Source organism: Dasypus novemcinctus, chromosome 2 (genome assembly GCF_030445035.2).
Source record: "Dasypus novemcinctus isolate mDasNov1 chromosome 2, mDasNov1.1.hap2, whole genome shotgun sequence".
Taxonomy (NCBI): domain Eukaryota; kingdom Metazoa; phylum Chordata; class Mammalia; order Cingulata; family Dasypodidae; genus Dasypus; species Dasypus novemcinctus.
In genome coordinates this window covers 198,341,812-198,369,740 of record NC_080674.1, presented here as the reverse complement: position 1 = coordinate 198,369,740, position 27,929 = coordinate 198,341,812, and the positions used below count along the sequence as shown (strand labels likewise).

The 27,929-nt window shown below is 48.8% G+C and overlaps 1 protein-coding gene across 1 annotated transcript; it reads right to left on the bottom strand.

Annotated features, from left to right (window-relative positions):
- Nucleotides 1-25: 25 nt before the first annotated feature.
- ARF1 (ARF GTPase 1) lies at nt 26-19,920 on the bottom strand. Its single transcript, XM_004466886.5, has 5 exons — nt 19,808-19,920; nt 3,735-3,920; nt 3,048-3,158; nt 2,126-2,250; nt 26-1,611 (listed from the first exon to the last, which is right to left on the bottom strand). The coding sequence occupies exons 2-5, from the start codon at nt 3,880-3,882 to the stop codon at nt 1,450-1,452; spliced, it is 546 nt and encodes a 181-aa protein (XP_004466943.1). The 5' UTR covers nt 3,883-3,920; nt 19,808-19,920; the 3' UTR covers nt 26-1,449.
- Nucleotides 19,921-27,929: the final 8,009 nt, after the last annotated feature.

Genomic DNA, 27,929 nt, shown 5'->3' with positions numbered 1-27,929 from the left:
GGGAAGCAGCACTGCAAAACCCACAAAATAGTTAAGAGATTTTATTCTAATAGCTATAATTACAGTGCTTGTTTGTCGAAATGAAAACTGAAAACAAGTATACAAAACAGTTGATTACTAATTGTGTATTGAAAGCAGTAAGAGGTTCCACAACACCAAATAAACCAGTTCTGAGGTTGTTTTTCCCCCAAGATAAAGTTTAACAGCTCCAGCTTCTTCAGTGTTTATCAAAATACAAAAGAAAAAGGATAGAGGTCGTCTTTTTCTGATGGCAAATCTGACCCTTGCAGGAGGAGGGAGTGAAAGCTACTTCACACATATACAGGTAGGGGTGCTCCGAGACAGGCTGGGCGCTCTAGATGGAGTGACTGTCCATACTGCATGCGTTTCTGCTGGGGAGACCCCAGGGCACCCCGAGAGAGCTACTCTGAGTAAATGCCGGGAAAAACAGACTCTCTGCTCTGGCAAGTGGTTTCAAACAAAAGCACCACACACCTGACCAAAAGAATAGGTTGGTGGTTCCCAGCCTTTTTCTACACTGAGAGCCAAAGGCTGCTGCCGATGCCTGTGGCCAGCAGCACAGACCTCTCCCGGGGGTCCCTGAGTGGCCCGACACCAGTGACCTGGCTGGAGGGGGAAGAACCCAAGGCCCCAGTGACCGGACGGAGGTGCCGATGGTCTCAGTTGGTGGCCTGGGCCATGCCACAGCCTCAAAGCTTGTTTCCTCGGTAACCGTGTGAGCACAAGTACAAGCACAAACTCTATGAAATACAGGATGATCCGAAGACAAAGCGTAATTACAGGGATCTCTATTGTGACCATGCAAAATTTGATCGTGGGTTTGATTTCTGTCACCTTCTCTCACGTTCCCAAAGGGAAACACAGACGATCAGATGGACCAGTATTCAGGTTGTTACTGCAAAACCTACACTAGGCATATTTCTCCCTTCTGTGTGTTCAAGTGTTCTCCTTATCTTTTATGTGTAACTATGTTAAAAAATGCACTGAGTTTGGGTTAAAAACCAACCACCAAAATGGACCTTGACAAGATCTAAAGTCAAGGAGGCGCGCTCGGCTCTTCCAACCCAGCAACTCCTGGAAGCCCAGGTGCCAGAGCGCCTGAAATCCCTTCTCAGTACTCAACAGGGAGTTGATTTCCTTTTTTTTTTTTTTACAATAAAAAAAGCTGAGTAATATTGCATAGGAGTACCAGAAACTGCCTCACTGGAAACAAAAACTATTTACATTAAATAAAAAACCTGTTTGCAGGCTGCGTCTGCCACATTTACAGCATGGTGCAATACATACTGTGACCAAAAACCCATGGAAACAGCTTCTGGCACTCAATACCACAGAGTAGCACAGTTTGCCACATGAGAGTAAAGCGGAGGGCGAAGAGGAGGAAGTAAGAGGGAGAGGAGGAGAAAGGGAGGAGGACATGGTCTTGGTTCACTTCTGGTTCCGGAGCTGATTGGACAACCAGTCCAGTCCTTCGTAAAGCCCGTCCCCACTGGTGGCACAGGTGGCCTGAATGTACCAGTTTCTGTGGCGCAGAGAATGCAATCCCAGTTTATCTGTGATTTCAGCAGCGTTCATAGCATTGGGAAGATCCTGGTAAGAAAAAGGAACACAACAGGGGGCCGGATAAGCAGGAGGGGGCTGCAAAGAGAACCAGACAATGTCCCCAGATGGACAACCAGCCCTGTAACCCTGCAGTCACGCCCCTCCCTACTGCTGGGAGTTGGTCCGGCTGGTCTGGGGCCACTATAAGGTGCAGAAGACAATACTCCTCCCAGATGGCTTCCCCACCCCTCCTTCCTTCCCTGCTGGCTCCCGCCTTGCTCCAACGCAGCCTTGAGTCCACTGCCTTCTCTCTGCACATCAGTTTACCCAACTGATTATCATTCCCTATAATAATATATATTATTCCCTATAATAACAGGGAATAATGTTTGCTTCCCAAAAACCACCACCTGGGAAGCTAAGCAAATAAATTAAAATTACGTAAAGTCAAACAAGCGCCCTCTTCCTGGGGTCAAGGCACTGGGTCTCTGGATACTTTCAAGGCACAGAGTCCGGGGGCCACCATCAGGAACCGGGCCTGGGGCCTGGCCCACGTGCATACCTGCTTGTTAGCAAACACTAGTAAGACGGCATCCCTGAGCTCGTCTTCTGCCAACATCCTCATGAGCTCTTCACGGGCCTCGTTCACACGTTCTCGGTCATTGCTGTCGACCACAAAGATGAGACCTACAAAACAAGCAGGAAGCACTACAAAGAGCCAGGGACACAGCCCGCCTGCCCTCTGCAGGGAACTCCACTGGAATTCAGAACTGACCCACCCTTGCAGGGCGGCCTGGAGACAACGGTTGGTGAGGTTCACAGGACTTCGGCCAGGAGGTGCAGGTGTGGGCTCCCCACATGTGCCCATACCTCCAGAAGGCCTCCTCTGTACCTGGGCAGTCACCAACTGCCTGTTTTCCCGGGCTGCCCGAGAGAGCCTCCAAGAGGGCTCTCCACCTTGGAGTAGGGGGAATGGTAGGTACAGACCGTTGGCGAGAAGGAAAGGGCCAGCTGCCCAGTATCAACAGCCTGAGAGGGCCTCTGTGCTGGCATGGGAGGGGCACAAGGGGCTGCTGATAGACCATCCAACCCCAAAGCACAGCAGACTAGCACTGACGGGAAAACCAAAGTGCTGGCTCTAAGGCCACAGTGCCTGTGAGCACACCAGGCTTGGCTCCGATGGAAAGATGAGGTGTGTTACCTGGGGGTGCCTGTGCCCTTGCCTGACCAGAAGAGGTGGCAGCACCAGCCCCTGAAGGATGGCTCTGAGGCAGCATGAGACCAGACATGGTAGGTATTCATACCTGTGATTATTAACTAAAACACAAAAAACACCTTTCTAAGGCCTAGTATTTGAATCTCAAATGTAGTAGCTCCCAACAGGTATGGGGTTTCTCCTTCAAGAGTGTGCGCTAGCACACCGGGCAATGCTGACACCTGGGGTGGCCCTGCTAGGCCAGCCCCCAGCCGCTCAACCCGCTCACCTTGTGTGTTCTGGAAGTAGTGGCGCCACAGAGGCCGGATCTTGTCCTGGCCACCCACGTCCCACACTGTGAAGCTGATGTTTTTGTATTCTACAGTTTCCACGTTGAAACCTGAGAGAAGCAAAGCAGTTAGAGGCTGAGAGCCTTCTCCACTCATCCAGGCAGGCTGGAACTGCTATAAGGTTACAGAAAAGCTTCCCCTTCCCCACGAGACCACCCCTACAGCGGTCTGAAGCTCTCCAAATCGCCACGGGTACGGCACCTCTGCGTGGCCAAACCTCACCAAAGCAGGGCTTCATAGCTGTGGAGGCCCTGCTCAAGGTAGGGGGGAGCTGAGTGAGGAGAGCATGGCTCTCTGGAAAACCTCTCCCCTACAGCCCAGAGGCAGACCGTGCTACCAAGAGGCAGACTCCTTCTGTCCCCAGGGCCCTCTCCAAGAAACCAGTCTGATGTGGCTCCAGCCATTTCCTTCAGAAAGGCTCCTCCCAGTACTGCCCCATATCCCTCCTGAGAAACCAACCATGTCCCAAGCCTGCTGGCTGTTAGGGTTCCCCTCTCCCTAGCCTCTCCCCTCCAATGCTACTGTAAGTGGACTGAGGCATCCCAGGGGCCCAAGGTTCAAGGTGGAGACCTCCCGCCAAAGGTCACAAGCAGAGGTCTGTCTGCATCAAGGGCTGGGTTTCTTACCGATAGTAGGAATAGTAGTGACAATTTCACCAAGTTTCAGTTTGTACAAAATAGTAGTCTTTCCTGCAGCATCCAGGCCAACCATGAGAATGCGCATTTCTTTTTTGCCAAAAAGGCCCTTGAAGAGGTTAGCAAAAATATTCCCCATGCTTGCAGACTGGTATAATCAACACTGGCCAGAGAAACCTGGAAAGACAAGATTTTCCACAGGTTTCCTTTTCTGTGTTGCTTGAAACGCTGGGTGTTTCCCATTGCAGAAGCAAATCAGAGACCTACACACCAAGGACCCATCACTTACTGTTACCTTGTTCTGAAAACTACTCACAGGGTAGGATATTAGGCAATTCTGGTTTCCAAGCAATGGAAAAAGAATCCTGCTTAAGCTATGTGCCCCTAAATCAACTTTATAATAGAAGTCTGGGAATCTTTTAATGAATCAGAATTTTAGAGAAGTGCTACAACTCCTTGATTTAGTCATACAGCAAGTTAGGGTAAAGACAGGCCCGGAACAATTCCCAGACTCCGAAGTTCTATGAAACATGCTGATATGTGCTATGTCTAACCATGAATCACACTTGAAGCACGCATTTGAAGATGATAAGTTTCACATTTGAAAAACTGGTGCTTTTAAATAAGCATTATATTTTCTCACAATCTAACAGACATTTTTCAAGGGGTCAGAGAGAAAAATCCCAACAAGCCCTCAATGTTTCTAGTCTCCCAACTGCACCATCAACTTACGAGTGGGGAACAGGAGCTTCAGAGCAAGGGAAGTGCAGTGGGGTCACCCAAGGCACAGCGTCCTCAGGACCAGTTTTTCCGGAAATGCTGAGTATAGCCATTCAGCTGGAGGAAGGACTTCAGGAGCTTCAGCATGCAGACCCCACCCCACTCCCCACCCAACACCTGGCTCACCCCCACACTGGGCCCTGTCTGCATGTACTGAGATATAGGCCCTACAGCGCCTACATTTCTGAGAAAACAGAGAGCTGCTGAAGGCACCAGGGGAGAGCATCTCCCCTGTACCCAGAAGGCAGGCATGACGGCCCCTGGAGAGAAGCTGGGTCATGCCCATGGATCACAGGCCAGCCCCAACAGCCCACATCCTACTAGAGCACGCACAGCTGCAATGTGTCGATGCCATGATGGCTGGTTCCACCCAGCAAGACAAACACGGGGGCTGTCACTCACATCAGAGGTGGTCCAGAGGACTTCTGGAGGAAAGCAGCAGCAGCAGCTCCTTCTGTGAAATCTTTACAGCCCCCTGGGGAGAGCCGGGCTCGAGGTAGATGGAGTCACCAAGTCCAGGTGCCCCTTCTCTTGGCATTAGACCCTGCCAAGACATCCAGGGCCTGGCCCCACCATTCTGTGGACATTTTCACTCTTCAGTAGTTCCCACCACCAAAAGAAGTTTTAGAAACACCTCACTTTCTCTGTGGATTTGTCTAAACATTTGGGATTTCTAGCATCTAATAATAAAACCCAACAGTGGAGTGCTGTGCAGATTGTAAGAATGAAGAAAGTTACATATGGACAGAGAAACCTAACCTGTATGTAGTATACAACAACACAGTGCACAGCCATGGGGTCCCCAGTCAGCTTCCAAGTATTGAGAGGACTGTATGCCTAAAAAGGACCTACAGATGCCAGTGTTTGGGACCCCTGCCCCATCTCCCTTGGAAAGTCTCCAACAGAAGAGACCAGAACAAATAAAAAAGGTATGTGGAGGGAAGCTATCAAGACAGGAGACAGAAGATTAAAAGGGGGAGGACAAAACAAGAAAACCACACATGCAACACCAGCACCAACAAGTTAGAAAATATTAGGTCCACAAAACAAAAGCTGGATTGTAACAATGAAGGAAAAGAAACCAAGAAAGACCGTGCAGAAAGTAGGAATAGCCAAGCTGAAAAATTCAACAGAAGAATTAAAAATGAGGCAGCAAGTAAACAGACTTGGCTCAACAGATAGTGTGTCCACCTACCACATGGGAGGGCCATGGTTTAAACCCAGAGCCTTCTTGACCCATGTGGAGTTGGCCCGTGCACAGTGCTGATGCGTGCAAGGAGTGCTGTGCCAGGCAGGGGTGTCCCCTGCGTAGGGGAGCTCCACACGCAAGTAGTGCGCCCCGTAAGGAGAGCCACACAGCGGGAAAGAAAAGTCCAGTCTGCCCAGGAGTGGCGCCGCACACACCAAGAGCTGACGCAGCAAGATTATGCAAAAAAAGAGACACAGAATAGAAGCAGACACAGAAGAACACACAGAGAATGGACACAGAGAACAGACAACTGGGGCGGGCAAATTAAAAAAATAAATCTTTAAAAAGAAATGAGGCAGCACAGCTTGTAAAAACAAAAATAAAAAAATATAAATTTCAAAAAGAACACTAAAGATAATGGGGGAGGTGGTTATTAAACTTTCCAGAATGGAATATAATAATCTCCAGACTGAAAGGCTAAGTACAAAACACAAGCAGTAGGGAAAGATCTACTCCAAGTCAGCATGGTAAATTCTACACCAGGGGTCAAAAGATCTGAAGAGCATCTAGAAAGCCCAAGAAAAATCAGCGATACTTCCAAATTTCTGAGAACAAGACATTTCAATCTTTAAGTTTATACCCAGCCAAAGTATCAATTAAGCATGAGGGTAGAATAGAGATAATTTCAGAATTGCCAGGCCTCAAAATATTGACCTCTTACTCCTTCCTCAGGTGGCCACCACAAAGGGATACAGGCGACAGGAGTTCCATGTCCAGAGAAGGGAAGGGACCCTACAGTGACTGCAGAAGGGGATCCGCAGGCCTAAAGAGCAGCCATCTAGACTGGAGCAGAAAGAAAGGGACAAAGAGACCATGTTCTCTACAGGCTTTTCATGTGGGGTTTGCCAATGCTAAGGAGATGTGGGAAAAACTAATAAATGGGGAGCAGGTATAGTTCAGTGGTTTAAGTGCCTGCTTCCCAAGTGCGAGGTCCGAGTTTCAACCCCAACGCCTTCTAAAAAAAAGAATAAATAAATCAATCACCAGAAAACACCTATAGATGAAAAAGGGTAAAAAGAAGGGTCATTTAAAAATTGACTCAAGGAAAACACAAGCAAGTCACTGCCTGGCTCATCAGCAAAGGATACTTTTCTAGTCACAACAATGACATTATTAAGTTCCTGGGATGGAGGGAAACAAAGTGAGAACTTGTGGTGTAAAAGGCCAATCCTCACTGTCCAAACTAAGAAGAAAAACTGAGGTGTAACAGTATTTCATTTAGAAGTAACAGGTAAGCAACAAAGGAAATAGTCTCTGGGAAGCAGGTTGGGGCGTGATGGTACAGAGGACTACTATTTATATTTTTTGTTTTAGTTGTGAAGTATTACACTCATTTAATTAACACAAATGTAAGCACTAAAGGGCAAAAAAGCTGCCTATACTCTTACCTATGGCCCCATCAGGTAGACATAACCTTTCCCTTGGATTTTGGCTACAAGTGGCTCAAGCATAACCACAGCACAGGGCCCCAGGCCACTCGTGCTTTCCACTCTGGGTATGCCCTGGTTCAGCACCACCAAAGCATGCACCCAAAGGCCGACTGTGTTTGGCTGGGGCTGTGGGGAAAGCGGCTTACACACTTAGTGGCAGAACTAAGATCTGGATGAGCACAAAGTTGTACATTTAAGAAACCAGCAGTGAGGGGCATATGGGAATCCCTATATTTTTCAAGTAACATTTATGTAATCTAGGTATCTTTAAAAAAATAACAAAATATATTTAAAAAGAAAGAAACTGACAATGACTTAGGAACCCCCAAAAAATCATGTCTTCATTGCAATCCCATTGTAAGCACGACCTTGCGAAGCTGTATTTTTAATGAGGACGTGGCCAACCAAATCTGCCGGGCCCTATTTCTACTACTAGAGGTCTCAGAAAGAGAAAGCAGTGGGAGGAACCAGAAGAGAGAGGAGAGATTATGGCCACAGGATGGGAAAGCCTAGGAACAAGTGTTTCCAACCTGCCCGCCAGAACACTGTGACCCCAGGAGGAAGCAAGCATTCTAGCTTCTAGAAACCGAGATGATAAATTTCTGTTGTTTAAGCAGATCCATTACATGGTACTTGTCAAAGACAGACACTATCTCTCCTACTCTACAAGCAAGGCAAATGTGAGGCAGTGCTTCCTGCCTTAGCATGTTCCAGCATCCCCATGGGGCCCTGGTCTTGAGTAAGAGGCCCAGGAGAGTTCCTAGGCCCATTCTCCCTAGCTGTATTTCCCCCATTTACTGCAACTGCACAGGCCCAAACCTATTATCATATATTCAGGTGGGAAAGTTCAACAGGGACAACATTAGCTGCTCTGGTGTCCTCTGCACAAGTTCTAACTTGTTCTATGATGCCCAGCCCAGGTGCCATTTCACTCTTTGCTCCACTCTCAAGTCAAAACTTGCATTTCAGGTTCATCCGCATTACACTGTGAAAACATGACTTTTCACAAGAGCCTCGCCTCTGCCTATGCGTTGATGCCATGCACCCTCTACAACATTTTACTGCTTCTGGTCTCCACCTTTGGAGAAGTCATCAGGGAGGCAATATGTTAGGGACATTTTTTTCCTTCTTTTTGGTCAGGATGGGAGAACAATGACAAAGGTGGCCTTTAAGGAATTTAAGCAGACTAGTATATTCAACTCTGGTGGGTGACATTCTCTGGCATTCCAGGGGCTTCCCTGGGGAAGTCAGTCCCCGGGAGCAGGAAAGAAGCTGCCTCCTCAATAGGGTGCAAGGCAAGGTGGGAACAGGGTTAGGGGAAAAAACCTCGCCTTGCAAGCCAAGGGCAGTTCCACCATCATAAGGAGCCAAACATAACTGGTTTGGCTGCTTCAGAGAAATAAACTGTGACCCAAGTGAACTTGTGACCTCTCCCTGTACCATGTGCTTTAACTGTACCTGTCTCTGAGCAAGTTTCGTAGTAGTTTCAGGGTCAGCAGGGAACAGCCCACACCTACAGTTACAGAGTTGCACCACTTGCCTCTGCAGAAGGAATTTGTTTAAATAGGTTTATCATTTTTCTTAAAACTGTTACACCTAGTTTATTAAATAGTTCTATAATTTTTTTTATAATTACACCAAGATAACCTGAACTATTAGTAATCACTATGAAAAAAACCACAAACCTAGAGGACAAGGCAAAGAAATAAAAAATAGGCTCCTATTCTATTCTCTGCTGCTTACCAGATGGGCCCCACTGTCTCCATCTATAAACTGGGACTTACAGGACACTACCTACTTAAATGGGAAGAAAGTTGGATGACAGCAAAGATCTTTTCCTTTTTTTCAAGTCAAGTCTGTGGTGGTATAAATTACATAGAGTAGAATGGACAGATCAAGTTTGCAATCTGCTTGTCTATCTAATTTTAAGAAAATTTAAAACTGAAGATTTTCTGAGGAGCTTCTCTACATTATAACAACTTTTCTTTAAGGGTTCCATTAAAAAGAAACTACCTTCAGGCATTCATATGTGTGCTTAAGATTATGTAAAGGGGTGTCTTCTACTTTCATATTAAAATCTGCCACAAACTGCTTTTTGTGTCAACCTCGGACTCTTGACACATCAGCTAAACACATCTTTGAGCCATTACAAGGTGGCCCTGCCTGTCAGTCAAATGTTCCTACTTTGCAGCTCTGACATTTTCCTGCCAGAGTATTGTGCTACTTTTTGTTGTGAAATTTTGGTCTAACAGGAAAACTGAACGTGCCAATACTAGTGGTCAGCAGATACACCTCACAAGCCTAATGTAGTTCTGACAAAGATCTCAACCAACACGCATGCTCAGAAGGGAGAACAGCCTGAGACAATGGGTTTTTAAATAAGTTGGCACAATTTTCAATTATGAAGAATAAAATTAAAGAACATGTAAAAACATTTTAGAACAATATAATTTAAGAAGAAAACTTTAAGAATGTTTTCCAGGAATGAATTAGGCACTAAAAAGACTGCCTCTAGGCAGTCATCCTACATGCCTATGAAGACAGACAGACAGACAGACAGACAGACAGACACACACACACACACACACACACACAGGGCTGCCCAACAGGAAGGAAAATGAAGATGGAAAAAACACCTGAAGTTCGCATGCTTTAACCAATGATAACAAACTTGCTGCTTTGCATTCTGCCTTACACAGCTTCTAGTCTTTGGAGGGTAAAAGGAGAGGCATTACCTCTCAGGTCTGGTTCTTAGGTGGAATAAAATCAATGAAATTCAACTTAGAGGTGACATCATCTTGAAACTGGTCTGTAGACTGCTAAAAATGAGCTGCATTGATATGATTATATTCCACAAATTGTGTACATGGAATATAGTTATACTAATGCCAAAGTGTCACTGGACAGTGCCAAAGTAGAACAAGTATACGTAGAACACCAGAAGACACGTCCGAACCACTTACCTAGAGGAACTTTAATATACCTTAAAGCTTCCTCCGTATTTGTACTCACCTTTTCTCAGTAACAGAATCCCAACCTGTCACTGGGCACAGGGGCGTCCAGAAGGAGGTCTCAATTTCCTGGTCTTCCCCACAACCACCCACCACAGGACTGAGGCCTGGCCAAGGGGGAAGGGCAGGCGACCATGCACAGAGGCCCCAGGTCCAGCCGCCCTAGTGGGGAGACAACACAAGAGGAGCCTGGGGTCCCGCCTGCCTTGGTGCAGCCCAGAGCCCAGGACCACTTAGTGCCCACGGCTCTGTGAGGGAAAATGCTGCGGCAGAGCCTAGATTCTGATCAGTACTTCTGTTTTGGCAGCCAGGGTTCAGGCAGCCTCTATATGACCTGAAAACACAGTTACATTCACAACACAAGGTGTTGGTGGAAGGGTGATGCATGGGACCCTTGTATGATGTTTATTTTGTAAGCTCACAAAATTTTACTATACACTTACTGTTTTGGTATGTTCGTGTATAAATGATAAACTTCAAAATATAAAAATAAATTTTTTAAAATGATGCAGTTACGTCTGAAGTACTCCTCACTGGAAAAACCAAAGACCAAAACCACTGATTTGCATCAAACTGTATTTTGAAACTCACAACAAACTAAACAGAAAATGGAGGAAACTAAAGTAATTTATGATTAAAATGTAATGAAGCATCTGAGAAACCATGAGAACCCTAAAGACACCCTGGAAAAGTGGCCTACCCTCCACATTGGCGACCCTGACCCCCCCATTAGTGTGCACACCCTAAAGACACACTGGAAAAGTGACCTACCCCCCACTGTGTGGGCCCTGATCCCCAACTTGCGTGCCTGAGTAATTAAACAAGGTATGGCAGCTAGACAACATATGTAACTAGATGCCCCTGTCTGCTAAGTCTTCAGTGTGACCATCGAACTTTAGCAACCTTCCTACTTAACGCAGGTCACAGTTCGTCCTCCTAATCTAGTGAGAAGTAAAAGGCATGTAGTTCATTGCTCATGACAGCCCCTGCTGGGCTTCTCTCTGCCTTGGAGAGTGAGCCCTCACCCCTCAGCAAAGAGTTCAGGCTCACCACCCACACCACAGGCCCAGTCTTCTTTGCAGACACCCGGACAGTCACCAGGCTGTGCTCACTCCAGTTTGTTACTCCACTTCTGAAGCCAAGCTCAGACAACCCCTTCCACAGCAAAGGCCTCTCCCCAAAAACAGGCCCTTCGTTCTCTATCCTTTTCACATGCTGCTGGGAGCACACTCACCATACTGACTTAAGAATCAGCAGTTGTGCCTTCAGAACAGTGCCTGGCACAGAGTGGCTGAATACTCACTGAAATGAACTGATGAAGAGGAAAACAGAAATATAGTGGTGACAATACCCTGCCCTTCCCTGTCACGAGGCACAGAACAGTACATCCCCAAACCTCACTGGTAAACTAATGTATACGGAGTTTGTGGTTCAAGCAATGATCAAACGGAGATGTGCCTTCAGACAATATTACAAAGTCTACACTGTGATCTAGAAATTTTAAGATCCAAAGACAGGCACATATTCACAGAACTTACGGCTGCTGTAGGTACTGCTCAGTGATCCTTACAGAGCTGGCAGGCATGCAGTCAAGCCACTTTAAATTCATACCAATATTAAATAATACAGTTACTGAGTTTTCATTCTGGGATTGAAGATACCACAAAAAGCAGATAATTCAGGATTCTAATTTCTATAGCAAAGTAAACCGTATTATTTATTCTCATCACTTAATTTCTGTAACTATGTGGTCTCCACCAAACATGCTCGGTACCAAGAACTTGCCGGTGTCTATTTTGGTCCATTTCCCAGAGGCAGCCCCACCCTGGGCTCTCTCGCAGCACAAGGAGGCGCTCTGGGGAAACCAGTCTTGAAGACTTCCTTTCTATATCACTTTAAGAGAAAAGGATCAGCAAAGGGTGCTTTCAACTAATCAACTCACAAACACTTTAGAATGGGGGAGGAGGCCCCTGTAAGGCTTTCTCACCTCCAGGTTAGAGCAAAGTAGTTGGTGGGATTCATGACTAAGCCAATCCCCCAAACTTTATTTACCCCGGAGAACTTTTGTTTGAAAATAAAAGAGAACAAAAGAACTGCAACCTCACCTCACTTTTTTACTGCTCTTTATAGAGAAATTAAAAAGTAAAATTCGGCAGGTAGTTAAGTGCTATCATTTCAATCTCTCCCCCTTTGGAGCAGGTGACCTCTCCCCCACCGCAAAACCTGCCTGTCTTCTTACAACCCTTACCGTGTACATTTCAACAGAGAAAAGCCATTCTGGTCCTTAAACACTCCTTTGATCTCTGGAAGTCACTGTCTTAATAGCAACTTTTCACCTTATGCCTAGACAATCACAAAACCTCTACTCTGCTCTTTTCCTACCTCTAGTCAAGAGAAATCTTTATAAAGCATATATCTGCTCATGCCATCCCCTGCCTAAAGCCCTCCAATAGTTTCCTGATATCTGGATGCCTTTGCTCCCCACCCTCAATTAGACAGAGGGTTGCTCAAATCAACTTCTTTTTTTTTTTAAAAGATTTATTTATTTATTTAATTCCCCCCCCCTCCCCTGGTTGTCTGTTCTTGGTGTCTATTTGCTGCGTCTTGTTTCTTTGTCCGCTTCTGTTGTCGTGAGCGGCACGGGAAGTGTGGGCGGCGCCATTCCTCGGCAGGCTGCACTTTCTTTTCACGCTGGGCGGCTCTCCTCACGGGCGCACTCCTTGCGCGTGGGGCTCCCCCACGCGGGGGACACCCTTGCGTGGCATGGCACTCCTTGCGCGCATGAGCGCTGCGCATGGCCAGCTCCACACGGGTCAAGGAGGCCCGGGGTTTGAACCGCGGACCTCCCATATGGTAGACGGACGCCCTAACCACTGGGCCAAAGTCCGTTTCCCTCAAATCAACTTCTTGCATCCTCATCCTTCAGGGTCCACTTTTTCTCTCTAGGCATAGAGCTCATCCCATCTAAACACAGCTACCTCCCCCCAATTTCTCTTTCAAGCTAGATCTCAACTCTGGACTCACAGCCTACTGCCCACTCCACAGACATGAACCTTTTTAAAATTCCAAATCTTTCCCACTTTTAACACAGTTGCTTAGACCCTAAAGCCTGACAATACCTTCAATTCCTCATCCCCAAATCAAACCTTTATCAGCAAAATCCTGCCATCTCTCCCTTCAAAAGGTACAAGAATCTGACCACTTCTCTTTAGCACCATCATGCTTTCCCTGGTGTCCTGGCCCCAGCCTCTGGTATCAGGCAGCAGACTGCAGCTTCCATCTCACAACGTGTTCTTCACATGTCAGCAAGAGTGGGCCTTCTATGGTAAGTCAAAAGACTGAACAGTGCTGCTCTAAACCACCACTTCCCACCCATCACGCTCCAAGTCAGTGAGAGTCCTTCCAGAGGCCACAGGCAGTTTTCAAGCCCTCCTCCATCACACCTGAAGTTAACCAACGTAGGCACATAAAGTATATAACAAGGGCAATAAATGGAAAGTGATTTATAATAAGCTATGCCTTCTACTAGGCAGTACCACATATCTGCCACCCCTATTCAGAGCACCACCACGGACACTACTGAAAAGCAAGCTGTGAAAGCAGCGTGTCAGAATCTCAAATATTAAAGAGGATGCGGCCTCCAGGAAAGGATTATCTCTGTTTGGAAATGAAGAAAAACTCTCAGCAAGGCCCTGAAAAGAACAAAATACAATGAAAATACAGGGCAGGTGCACTCCTAGAACATTCACATCTATTAAAACTATGCTAAGAAGAGAGCTGTCTTTATATAATTCGGTTTAGGATCTTAGTAATGGAATTTTTACCTACATGAAAAGTCATGAAATACATTCTTGCCTCAGCCTCTAAATGCCAGGACTGCCTCCCAACCTTCAGATAAAAATGCTTCCACAAATTTCCCTCCCCAACCTCAACTCCGCCCTCTCTTTCCCTCCCCTCCCCTACTCTGCTCCTGGCAGAGCTCCCAGAATACCACATTCATAGCCACCCCAGAGCCTTTGCACTTACTACTCCCCTGGCTCTCCTACAGAGCCACAGCCCCTTTACACCTCTTCTCAAACGCCACCACCAGAGAGCTACATTTAAAGGTCCCACTACTACCATCACATTCCTGGCTTGCTATGACAGGTCTCCACTGCACTTGATATCTACAAGTTTACTGCCTGTGAGCCCTCCCCATGCCAAGACAGTTCTGAATTTTGTTCACTGCCACAGCCCATGTCGAAAACACGACCTAGCACTCAAGAATGGGGTTTCCTTTACGTCCCACCATCTTCTCCAGGGTGGCACCTCTCTGTGTGCCCAAGTGACTCACCATCAGGTAGAAATGAAAATAATTGTGGAAGAGTATTTATCAGGGCCAGTAAGGATCAAAAATATCAACACACATTTCCACAAATATTCTTGTGCTAAAAATTAGTTTGCCAGTAAAACCCATCAAATCAACAATGAATTTTGTGCTATGTTAAAACTGTACTCCAGTAAGATCAGTCCTTTGAATGTAACAACGCAGAAACCCAAGAGTGCAGAGATACTGTTAAGAGCATACTTTTCAGATACTTTAAGCATGGCGTCTCAACAATATAAAACACTGGGTGGATGGCGCAGATCCCTTCAGTTCAAGGGCTCTTAAACTTTTTTTTTAAGATTTTTTAAAAATTTATTTCTCTTCCCTCCCCCGCCTCCAGTTGTCTGCTCTCTGTGTCCATTCACTGTGTGTTCTTCTGTGACTGCTTCTATCCTTATCAGTGGCACCGGGATCTGTGTTTCTTTTTGTTTCGTCTTCTTGTTATGTCAGCTCTCCATGTGTGCAGCATGCAGCGCCACTCCTGGGCAGGCTACACTTTCGTTCGCACTGGGCGGTTCTCCCTACGGGGCGCACTCCTTGCACGTGGGGCTCCACCACGCGGGACACCCCTGTGTGGCACTGGCACTCCTTGTGCGCATCAGCATTGCGCATGGGCCAGCTGCATACGGGTCAAGGAGGCCTGGGGTTTGAACCACGGACCTCCCGTGTGGCAGGCAGACGCCCTAACCACTGGGCCAAGTCCGCTTCCCAAGGGTTCTTAAACTTTTTTGTTCCACTTACCCCTTTGCCAGTCAGACGAAAACCACGGACCCCTTACTAAGTCCACTAAAAACTGTATATTATTTAATAAATATAACATACCCACACCAGCATGCCCCCACAAGAATGTTTTTCTGAATTTAAATTCAAGCTCACTGACCCCTTGATAAGAACCCCTGCTTTAGTTGATAATACATTTTCAGTTCATCTTCCCAGTAATTCTCAACATCTTATATCACACTTTGACAGAAAAGAACTGCTAAAAGCTATAAATACTTTAAGTAAAGTCCACTGATACTGCCAAAAGATGTAGTATCTGAAAACATAAATGAATGAATCCGATCAATTAGGAATGGCCTTCTCACCATAGGGTAGGAAGCTACTCCTTCACAGGAAAATGAATGTTTAAAAAAAGTACGCAGTCTGGTCTGAATCTCATGATCAAAAAGGCTGGTATGTTTTTATGTCTTCATTCTTATTCTTCATGAATGAGTCTAGACAAAATTTAGAAAATTTCTTGACCGTTTATGCCTAAATCAAACTGACAGTATACTTTAAAAACTTCATGTTAAAAACCTCATAATCTTAGAGAACTAGAACCACTAAGTTTCCTGTTTAGCTTCTTATATGGTACTGCAAAAATAACAATATATAACAAAAAATGGAAAGACCTTAATTATTTCATAGTCAATACTTGAAACTCTTTGAAAATGACTCCTTCTAGCTTGCTAGCATCCCTTTAAAAAGGAAAACTTAATTTTTAAATAAGTTCTGATTATGATATTTCCAAAATGCACTACATACTTCTACCTTCTCAAATGGGTAAGGTCACAACTGAGTTTCCCATCGCCTTATGCTGTATGTAATAGTGACCCCCTTGGGCAGCAGAGATATTAAAAAATATCTGCCTCCTACACTTATAGAGCTCCCAATTGCTATGTTTAAAAAATATGCCTACCTTCTATGCTGTTTTTCCTGTCTCTTCCTTTTTGCTAATTCAACTTTTGGGGGGGCCATCTTTAGAAGCTTTAAGCAGCTCCACTCTTTTCTTTGCTATTTGCTGGTAAGTTGCCAAGCTCTTGCTACCACTACATAAAACCCAGGAAACAAGGCTGTTAGGGATATTATGGAGGATAGGTTCCTGAATCAGACAGTCCCAACTGTTCCTCCCACCTCCTATAAAGGAGCTGAGGTGCTGGACTATGGCCGAGGGCCTGATTCACCCAGGAATACAGAGCGTTAACGTTCCTGGGTTAAGTTCTGCATCATTTTTCCAGCTAATACAGCCAGCTGATACTCCTGAAAATGCCAACCTACCTTTCAGGGTAGTACTGCTGGAGAGATGAAACAGAGGCGGGGCAAATGTACTGCAAGAGGGTATAAGCCTAAGGAAGAAGGAAATGGTCGAAAGTGTTGTGTGTGCATCCTAGGATCTCGATCTTCAATATCTCTTTATCTCTCTCTCACTCACACACACACACATATAAACAGTCCTTTACTTTCTGATAGCAAGTGTTACATCCAACCCACTATTAGGTCAAAATCTTTTCCAAAAAACAAATTCAGATAATGTGGGAAGATATCTCTAATCATCTATACCAATGAGGACCATACAGCACAAAAATGGTTAAGTTCGCATCTTATTTTAAAATCCCAATGGAAAGGAATGGTCATGTTTCTGTATCTCAGGCATTTTATGCCCTTTCATTTCTAATAATTTTAAGAAGGATAAAAAGGTAGAAGAAAAGAGAATACCTATTAGTGGTAATCAGTGAATGGAATGACAAACCCAGAACAGCCAGGGTCTGGTCATTTCTAAAGAGAACTTATCACAACTCTCAGGAAGGTGTGTGTCAAAAAAAGCTTGATGAGCTTGATCTGTGATTAAAAGCAGATTTTATTTTTTTTACTTCATTTATTTATTTACCCCCCCACCACTTATGTTTGTGTTTGCTGTCTACTCTCAGCAGCAGTGCAGCCCAGCCTGCCTTCACCAAGAGGCTCCAGGAATCAAACCCAGGGCCTCCCATATGGTAGATGGGAGCCCAATCAACCGAGCCACCTCCACCTCCTAAAAGCAGATTTTAAATACATATATAAAGGGAACATTTAATTTGAAAAATCTGAAGAAAATTAACTCACTCAAACCAAATTCATATACTACTATGCAAACTTGCACAACAGACTTTTTTCCTTGGTTAGGATGACTCCTCTGGCTATCTGACTCTGGAGTTCACCTTAACCCTTGACACATTTTAAATTTTACAGAAAGCACAAAAGAAAAGCCAGAAGGTACCTCCTTCCATTCTAAGCCTGTCTGATCTTAGGTATAGACATTAGCAGTTATAGATGTCAGAACGCCCACTTCATATTGTGCAAGAGGTCAAGTGAACACCCAGACCTATGATTTTTAAAGCCCTACCTGGGAGGAACACAAAACTAGTTTTTGCTTTCGACTAACTTCCTTTTGAGGATGAGTAGACACAGTGGATGCCAGCTACTATCCCCACTGATCATTTTTAATCTCTCTGGAGTAGCAAAGCTGAACACCTGAAGACACCCCTTACAAGAAACAGCCTATTTCTAAAGCTGACGTAGTAATGATCTATTTCCCCTGGAACGTTTCTTAAGCTAATACCCTATGATGGGGCACACCCAGGATCCAGGGCCTCTACCTTAGGTTCATGGGAAGGACCCACGTATGCCCATGAATATGAGATCACCAGAAAACCTTAATGCAAAGAAGACAATAAACTTCTACCAATATGGCAAGGTTTGGTCCTAGCTATTAACACCACAGGTTTCAAGTTCTTATAGTTTTAGCTAGTAATGGCAGTGTTCCTGAAAACTCAAATTAATTGGTAACACTGTTAGACACTGGAAGATGCCAAGGCAGAAGACCACATGGGAGAGTGGCATCTTACAACTCTTTCAGACACACTGCAGAAAACACCAGGAGTGATGCAAACAGCAAGGAGGAAAAAACTGCTGACCACTAGTTCTGAAAACAAGAACTAGAACTGACAACTTCAACATCAGTAGTGACACCAACCACACAGCTCTCAACAGTGACCTCTGGGACCACCCAAAAGCTTCTTAATTCCCTTGGTTTCCTGCCAATGATTTCTTGTGCAATTCTGCTCAGTTCACTTAAAATAGCAACTTCCTTTTCCTTTTGATGAAATGGGGAGAGTGCCACCTACCTCAGTGGTGGTGTTTGAATTAATTACTTAATATTCTAAGTACTTTATAATTGTTAAGTCGGATTAACAAAAATTATATTTTAAAAAGCCAAAACCACCTGGATTGTGCAACAAGAAAGCATTAAGTCACATCTGCTAGCAAAACTGCTTAAGATTCTGTGGACAAACTGTTTCATGGGTAGGTTAAAAATTCACCAGCTTAGAAAAAGATATTCTTATCTACTCTCGATGACATTCAAGGAAGAAATCCTGGGGTTAAAGCAAGGATAAATCAGTCCTCCAAAGGCCAGAGTAGCCTTGAGTGCGGATTTAAAAGACAGTTCCTTGGGCCTTCATACGAAGTATTCACGGAACCCAATTAATCTTTCTGGGAGAACTCTGGGTTTCTCTTGAAGCTCGCAGACTTCTACTCGGTCGAAACCTAAGCATTCAGTTAGGCCATACAGGCAAAGCGCAGGGACCCTGCCCTCAAAGAGCTTCGATCAGGCCACTCCTCCCCTCCCCCAGCACCACTGAAGCCAAACTCCGCGTCCGACTCCCACTTTCAGAACAAACAGGAACTGGATTCTGGAGGCCTAGGTTCAAACCCTAGCGAGCTGTGTGACCTTGACCGCGTCACGGAGCTGCTCCGAGCCTCAGTTTCTAGACCCTGAAGTGAGATTGGTACGTTTCCCTCTTCCGAGGGTTGCGCCCGGGGGCGCCTGGAACGAGCTCGCTAGACGTTCAGCGGTCCCTGGGAAAGACACCCCCTGCTCCGAACCCCACGTACCCCGCTTCCTCCTCCGCCTTCCCCCAGCAAAATGACTCAAACTCTCCGGCTCCGACTTCCTTTCCCTCCGCCAGTTAGCGACAGCGACTCCCGCCCAAGCGAGCAGTTCCTGAACACGAGAGCAAACAAACCTTTCGGCAGCGAATGGGGGGGGGGGGGGGGAGGTTGGGAGAGCGAGAGAAGGAGCAGGAAATGAAAGCTTTTTGAAGGAAAAGCCCGACATCCCGGGGAGGCCGAGGGCTAAAGCCCGGATTTCCGGATTTCGGGACCAGCGAGTGGAAGGCCGCGAGGGTGGTGGGCGAAGACGCTCGGGCACCCTTAGCAAGGGGGTAGGCCGACGAGTGGAGCTAAGAAGGCTTCGGCGAAACCCCCCGCGCCCGGTTTGCCCGGCCCTGACCAGACCCCCGGCTCCGCGCCGCCCGCCCCGCGGCCTCGCCGCCTCCCGCCGCCGCCGCTGCGAGTGAACGAGGTCTCACGCACGAGGCCCAGGGCCCAGCCACGCCGCCCGCGCGCCCTCCCGCCGTGCTGCCCCTCACCTGTCGGTGGCCGCGGAGGCTGAGGCTGCTGCTCGGAGCCAGGCGTTGGTTTCGCTCCCACAAGATGGCGGCTCTGACGGCGGCCACGTCAGTGCCTGGTGCCGCGGGAGACGCTGGGTAATTGGGGCGGGGACAAGGCAGGCCCGGCCCACTCCGTCTCGCGGCGCGCACGCGCGAGCCGCGGCCTGGCTACAGGGGTACCGAGCCGGCCGGCACGTCGCCCCGCCCCGCGCCTGCGTGCTCCCGCCGTGAGCTCGCTGTCCCCGCCGGCTCCTTCTGCGCCTGCGCTGTGCGCTTTATGCCTCAAGAACGCAAGCGGACCCGGACGACCGGGACCGCGGTCCTATCGCATCCTGGGCTCTCCTGCCCTCCGGCGCTGGGATTTCGGGCCAATTTCCACACCGCAACTCTCTCTCCGCGCTCTCCAGGGTCTCGTCGCCCCTCGCCGACGGAGGCGGGGCAGCGCGGAGTCGGGCCGTGTGTTGTGGAAACCGTCGCCACAACAGGCGGCCACACGCGGCAAAGGGGGTTTCCAGGGCGCCCACAGCAGGGGTGGGGGGCGGTTTGCTGTGTGCCTGCAAACCCCAACACGGGGCGCCGCCTTGCCCCCCTCCCTGGCCGCGGCGCCCAGGATACAGCAGGGACCGCAGCAGACTCGCGCCTGCTCCCTGAAGCTGACAGGGTCATAAAGACGTAAATGGTTTACCAAGTCGGGTCCCGAGCAGGGAACAGGGCGGCGGTCAGGGTGCCGCCGATGGAGTGACCTTCGAGCTCTGATGCATGGGGTAGGAAGCGACAAGATGTGTGAGCTCCTCTGGGAAGCCTCCCTGACGGACCAGAGTGAGGAGAGCAGAGTGGCAGGCTCTCACCTACGTCCTCGCCAGGTGTTGAAGGCTCAAGGCGAGGCCTGGCTCTGGCCTCAGTTTGGAACCTCACTTTGGCCTCTGACCCACCCCCAAGTCTCCTTATTTGTGGTTGTGCAGCCTAGGCTCCCCTCCCACCGCCCTTGTGCTGTGGTGAGGCCCCCAAGGGGCATGGGCATCTCCCCTTAAGGAGGCTTTGATGAAATTGCTGGGTGAGCATTGCAGCCCCCTCCCTGGGTGCTGGAAGGGGCGGAAAGTGGGATCGCTACCTTTGCCCTGCCATAATCACCCCATTGGATTCAGGCACAGGCATGAGGGTATCACAGGAGTCTGTGGACCCTCACTGCCCCCAGTGCATGCGGCTCCTCCTGAGGCCACACCGGCGAGACTGCGATTGCCCCAGATGGCCGGGGGACGGGGGTGGGGGGGAGGACCCAAACCCTTAGCCCTCGTGAACTTGCCGCTTGAGCCCAGCTCTATCCCGCAGAGCTGGTCATCTCTAAGAATCCACCTCAGGCCACACCTCTGCAATGGGGGCACAGCTCCTCTGCCATCACTGCTCTCCCCTTACCTGGGGCCCACCCACTCTGTTCCCAGCTCCCTGTCACCTCCATCCCATTGCTACCGGGCTGCCCGTTGAGGGGTCTCTCCCCCACCCCAGACACCCCACAAGGCTTATGCAGAGCACCCCACGGGGATGTGCGTCTCCAGGGAGGGATGTGGAGGCGCCATAGAACTTTCTGGTGGTGTGAGCTCCCCACTCCCAGAGAGCTGGCCCCTGGCCAGACGTCTCTGTGATTACAACCCCTTTCAAGCCTAGGAAACCACAGAAGAGAGCGAGAGAAGACCCTGGGCATGAACTAAAACTCTCCTCCCCTTTCTTTAAAAGAACATTTCATATGTGAGAAAGAACATATGTGAGACTCACATGATGCTTAAAAAATGACATGGATTCCTGAGGATCCATCTCCCAGATTAAGAAACTTGGCTTCCTCCTCAGTCTGTCCTCCTGGTTGTGTCCCTCTAGGGCGAGGGCGGTGTCTGCAGGTCACGGAGGTACAGAGCGATTCTAGGGCCAGGCACATCAGGGGAGTAATTCCTGCCCTGCATGAGATCTGACGCAAGATCAAGAGATGTCAGGCAGTTACCGGGGGAAACCGAAGCCCAGATGCTCGCCTGGATTGGACAGGGAGTCAGGGCCTCCTGTTGCTCTTCCGTGGGTGTCCCCAGGATGGGAACCCTGTGAGCAGGGCTGAGAGGGTGCCTGCTCAGCTTCGGCCAGGAGGGGGCGCAGGTTGTCAGGCCAGACTGCTGGAGGCCTGGCCTCTGGGGTCCCCTGGCCAGGCCTTCCTCTTCAATCCACCCACCAGCCAGGGCCTGGCTGTGGCCTAGGATTGGGCTCCTCCCCTGGCATGGGGGTGGGGATGTCCTCTCTTAGGCCATGCAGAGCTGGAAGGTGTCCTGGGGCAGGTGGGAGGAATAGGAAGAATTTGTTCCCACCCTTTGGAGCCCCAGCTCCGAACCTGGGAGGAGCAGACATCCTGTAAGTGCTGGGTGCGAGCTGCTGCGGGCAGGACCTCTGAGGCGGGCCAGGCTGCATGCCCAGGGTTAGAGAGGGCAGGAAGCTCACTCGAGGTCACACCGCTCAGACACAACGGCATCCCCAATCTCCGGCTGGCCGTGCCTTCTCCCCCCAGCCCAGCCTCTGGGAGGAGGAGCCAGAGGTGGGCTACTTCAGCCCCCTGCAGGCTGAAAGACAGGGTGGGCTCTCCGATGACCACACAGCAGCAGAAAGGCTGTCCCGTTCCCGGAGATGGGAGAGGCCTGGCTCAGGGGGCCTCTTTTGAGCACCACCTGTTTTCCCCCCAAAATAATAAAATATTAAAAAATAAAATAAACCTGTTCCTGCCTCGGTTTCTCCATCAGTGAAAGTATCCAGGGCCATGCCCCGGAGCCAGGTCACTGACCCTGCCCTTTTGTTCGTCCCTAGGGCCCTGAGGTGGAGGTCCAGAGCAACCCACGGTCTCCTCGTCCCTGGTCCAGCTCATGGGCGCCCTTGGATTCCTGGGAACAGGCCAAGGCCGCCCCTGCCCCTGGGCCTTTGCACTTGCTCACTCTGTGCCGGGGTGCTGTCCTGGGAGGGCACCCCCTGCAGGCTGCTAGATGAGTCCTCACCAGGCAAGGCGGCCTCCTGGACCGCATCTGCTGGGGCCTCCCGCTGCCTTCCTCCTGCTCTGTTGTGGCTGTCCCCTGGAATGCTGGCTCCGGACGGCAAGGACCGCGTCTGCTGCCTTCTCCCAGTCCTGGGGCGGACGGGTGCTCAGGCCAACACGGGGAGCAGACGAGGGGAGTGAAATGCTTGGGTGAGGCAAAGCTCACATTTCCTTCCTTGAAGGCGTTCCCTTCCACTTCGAATGCTGGCACCATGCAAAACTAGCAGTGTGAGCAGGGACCTATGATTTGGAAGCAGTAGAAACCTCAGGTATTTTGCTGTCACCTTCAAACCATTGCAGGAATCTTGAAATACTGTTTATACTCTTCATGAAGCTGAAATTACAGAGGCTGTCAGATTGCTGCCAGGTCTCCTTCTTGCAAGTGTTAATAACCAAGGCCTTATTACCAGATCACATTTCCCTCCTTTCTTCACATTGCTTTGTTTTTTCTTTCTGTTTTGTTATGGGTTTGCAGAGGTATAATTGAAATACAATAAACCGTAAGTATTTAGAGAGAACAGTTTGATAAGTTTTGATCTGTGTGTGCATGCCACAGTCAAGATGCTAAGATGTCTGTCATTCCCAAAAGCTCTTATACTGCCAAGTTTAAAGCTTTTGATTCTTTGGTAGTGGTGTGTCATTCATTTTATGCATGAATAAAACCTCATGCCATGAAGGGGTTCCCAGGCTTAAGCAGACAGCCAGGATGGTCCCAACTCTGGTTTCAACTAGGAAACCACAGAGAGGGCACTGCAGACCGCAGCAGACCACCCACCTGTTACCTTTGGATGTCCGTCACCGACTCACCTGAGTAGGTGGCCCCTCTTCTCCCATTTTCAGAATGGGAGCAATGAGGGTCGCCACGCTATTCCAAAGGGCTGGGAACGGCCAAGGTTCTGGCATAGGTCCAGGAAGGGGTCAAGGCCTGGTGGGTGTTGCTGTCCCCATTTTTATGCCCCGGCCCCAACTCCCCAGATGGCCCTGGGCTTCCTGGGACGTTTCTCTCAGCTCCAGGGTGTCCTCTTTTGATGCCTACCCCAGCCCACAGAGCCTTCCCCACTCCCCGATGTTGGGATGGGGTCTCAGAGGGCTGTCCTGTCTGTGTCCCACCTAGTCCTGCCTCCTCACCCCAGCCAGCAGTGGGGTGCGCCTGCTGGATTGAAGAGCTAATCTAGCTCCTCTGGTAGGAAGGGATACATTTGCAGCTAGAAGAATTTAGGTAAGATAAGGCCAGGTAAAGGGGGGAGGCTGGGAGATGTGGTTACTTGGGAAGAGGTTGGGTGGGGGGTGGAGAGCAGATTCTGATGGCCGAGGCTGTAGATGAGACAAGAGATTCTGAAACTAATCACCTGGATGTGTTCTGAATCTCTGCACACCACCCCCAGAATTTCTGATTCAGCAGAGTGGGAGTGGGGCCTGAGAACGTGCTGCCTGGAGGACCCCTAGGAGGCAGAAGAAAGGATTGGCGAGCTTGAAGACATGGCCTCTGAGAGTGAACATTCAAAGAACAGATGAAGGATGGAAAAAATTGAACAAGGTCTCAGGGAACTAAATGACAGCAAGAGACATGCAAACATACACATCAGGAGTGTCCCAATATGTGGGTGGGTCTTGGGGCTGTGGGTGGCTGGCCTGGCTTGGGAGGGTGTAGTGGTCAGCCAAAGGAGTGCTGACTTAACATACCGGAAACTGGTTGGTTTCATAAAGGGTATTTATTTGGGATAGTAGCTTAAGGATACCAGGCCATAAAGCATAGGTTACTTCCCTCACCAAAGTTTTTTTCTGTTGGAGCAAGATGGCTGCCGACATCTGTGAGGGTGCAGGCTTCCTGGGTTCCTCCCTTCCAGGGTCTTGCTTCTCTCTGGATTCAAGATTCCTCTCTTCCCGGGGCTGGCTTCTATTTCCTGTGAGCTTATTTCCTGGGGCTCCAGTTTAAAGCTTCAGCATCAGACTCAACATCAAAACTCCAACATCAAAACCCCCACACTCTGTCCTTTGCCGTGCCTTTTATCTGTGAGTCCCCACCCCTGGACCTACGGGTGCGACCCCATTTGTAGCTAGTACTTTTGAAGACGTTATCAGTTAAGGTGAAGCCCAAACTGTATGAGGCTGGGCCTTAATCCAATATGGCAGAAGTCCTTCCATGCAATGGAAATTGGACATGGACAGAGAAGTCACAGGGAGCAGCCCGTGGGAAGCCCACAGAACCCAGAAGAGAAGGGCCACCATGTGCCTTGTCCTGGGATGGAAAAGCCAAGGAAGCCCAGAGACTGTGGTCAGTCAGAAGATAGCAATGCTGGGAGGAAGCCAGCCTTCTAGCCTCTGACCCAGGAGCCAATAAATTCCTGCCATTAAGCCAACCCATTGAGTGGTATTTGTTTTAGCAGCTGGGAAATTAACGGACCTGCAACAATGAGTGGGCAGCCTGGTTCTTCAGCCCACAAAGATTTTTCCTTTTTTCAAATTTTAAATAGAGGTAGAATTTACATACAAGGATATGCACATATATTAAGTGTATAATTCCACAAGTTTTGAAAAATGTGTACATCTGTATCACCCACACCCCGATAAAATTACATACCATTTCCATCATCCAGAAGCTTCCCCCTTACCCCTACCCTGTCAGTCATTCCACACCCCCAGGCACCCACTGTTCTCATTTCTATCCCCTAGGTTAGTTTTTCTTATTCTAAAACTCCGTGTAAATGGAATCATACAGTATGTATTCTTTTGTGTCTGGTATCTTCTACTCAACATAATGTTTCCAGGTTCTTCTCCATCATTGCCTGTTTCAGTGATTTGTTCCTTTTTTTCTTTTTTTTTTTTTTTTTTTTTTTGGTTCCTTTTTATTGCTGAGACTATTCCGTTGTATGAATACATCACCGTTTGTTTATCCATTCACTGGGGATAGAGGTTTGGGCTGTTTCCAGTTTGGGGCAATTATGAATGAAGCTGCAATAAACTTTCTTGTACAAGTCTCTTTTGCAAAATATGTTTTCATTTCCCTCAAGAGTGGAATTGCGGCTCCTGGGCTTCTGTTTAACCTGTTAGAGCTGCCTGTTCTGCAGAGTGGCTGTGCCACCTGATGCCCCGTGGCAGGGAGGGGGGACCCACGTCCTCAGGATCTCCTGCTTCTGCAGACTTTTGTGACTTGACAGGCTTCTTTGCTTCTGGTAGCTTGTGTCTCTTCTGCTCATTCCAGATCTATATTAGCGACAAGGTGACTGCCGGTCAGAAGGGACCAGCGAGGACCCCAGGAACTGCCACCTCTTGCCAGCTGGAGCTGAGCCAAGGACTCCCCAGTCCCGGGGCCCTGCCCTCAGTGGGCCAGATGCCCTGTCCTGAGCGGAGCAGGGAGTGCCCGGGGTACAGAGCCCACTGCCCCTGTTCCTTGGCTCAGGGCCAGGTCTGAGTCAAGGTGGGAGGCTGTGAAATCCCAAGGCGCAGGGCTGGATGGGCGGATGGGGAGGAGGAGGGCCTGCCTGGGAGCACCCTGTGGTTGGGGCTTCTCCACTACGTGAGGACTTAGGTTTGAACAGGCTGTGAGCCCCCTCCCAAGGCTTTTCAGGAGAGGCAAGCTGAGGCGGGGAGCGACTGAGTCTGTAGGAGGCAGGGATGGGGTGGGCAGATGTTCAGGGGCTGGGGAGCAGAGGCTTTACTGCTCGGGCAGGGCCAGGCCTGGTGGGGGCAAGTACAGGACAGATTTTAACTCAACGCGCAGCGACAGCTTGACAGTGACCTACCTCCTGGGTGGTTTGTGATCTTCTGCTACTGGGAATGCAGGGAGAGACTCTGCTTGTTGGGAGACATGGGCATCAGGGAAGGTTTGTCAAGGTGAGCTAAGGGCTTAGAATTCAACATTTTTTTTGTGTGTGAAAGGAAGTCAGTGAACGGCAAGACATGTGTTGACAAGGCCAGCTGGAGAGAGGGGCTACCTTCTGTCCTCAAAGGATGGCTGGGACCCTCCTCCAGGTCTGGGGCAGAGGGCATGGTGTCTGGCTTCTCTCCCTGTTCAAGTAAGCAGAGAAGGCAACAGGAGTGGGGGGCACCTGGACTGGGAGGTAGAGCCCCAGGTAGGGTCTTGCCCTGCCCCATGGACTAGCCCTGGGTCACCCCACAAACCTGGGCCAGGCAGGGATTTCTGAATTGTGGATGTCACATGTCAAAACTATTTTGGGGACTGGTGTAAGGTGGCCCAGTTTGGATGACAGCCCCGAAGGACATTTAAAATGGAAATTGCTTTGTTCTGTACAGGGAGGACAATGCCCAGGCCAGCTGCAGTGCAGCACACGCACCGTCGGCAGCGAGGATGTCTGGTGCTTTGAGTCCCTACCCTCTTGTCACCTGGCAGAGGTGACAGCCCGTCTTGTCTCAGTTCTATGACTTGATAAGTTATACAAATTTTCATGGCTTAAAACAGCCCTAGTGTACTTTTTTTTTTAAGATTTATTTATTTATTCCCCCCCCTCGTTGTTTGTACTCACTGTCTGCTCTGTGTGTCTGTTTGTTGTGTGCTCTGTTGCCTCATCTTTTTAGGAGGTACCGGGAACCGAACCCATGTGGGAGGGAGGTGCTCAATCACTTGAGCCAGGTCTGCTTCCTCCTTGTTGTATCTCTCATTGTGTCTCCTCATTGTGTCATCTTGTTTCATCAGCTTGTTGTATAAGCTTGTTGCATCACCTTGTCATGTCAGCTCACTGTCTTTAGGAGACACCACACACCAAACCCAGGACCTCCCACATGGCAGGCAGGCACCCAACTGCTCAAGCCACACTGTTTCCCCCGCCTGCACTTTCAATGTAACTTTTCTGCAATGTAGAACTTCTTTAAAAGCAAAGTTTAGGGCTCAAGGGCTGGAGCGCCTGCTTCCCACATGGGAGGACCTGGGTTCAGTTTCTGGTGCCTCCTAAAAAGACAAAAAGAAAAACAAACAACAAGCAAAACAGACAAAAAAACCAACTCAGGGGAGCCGATGTGGCTCAGGGATTGAGCGCTGGCCTCTCACATATGAGGTCCCACGTTCAATCCCCCACCCCCAGTACCTAA

Excerpts from the sequence above, each read along its gene's own strand:
- ARF1 (XM_004466886.5), bottom strand. The coding sequence starts at position 3,882 with ATGGGGAATATTTTTGCTAACCTCTTCAAGGGCCTTTTTGGCAAAAAA. Across the intron at positions 3,159-3,734 it reads CACTACTATTCCTACTATCG|GTTTCAACGTGGAAACTGTA; the intron begins GTAAGAAACCCA and ends TGCTTCTCTCAG. Across the intron at positions 1,612-2,125 it reads TAGTGTTTGCTAACAAGCAG|GATCTTCCCAATGCTATGAA; the intron begins GTATGCACGTGG and ends TTTTCTTACCAG.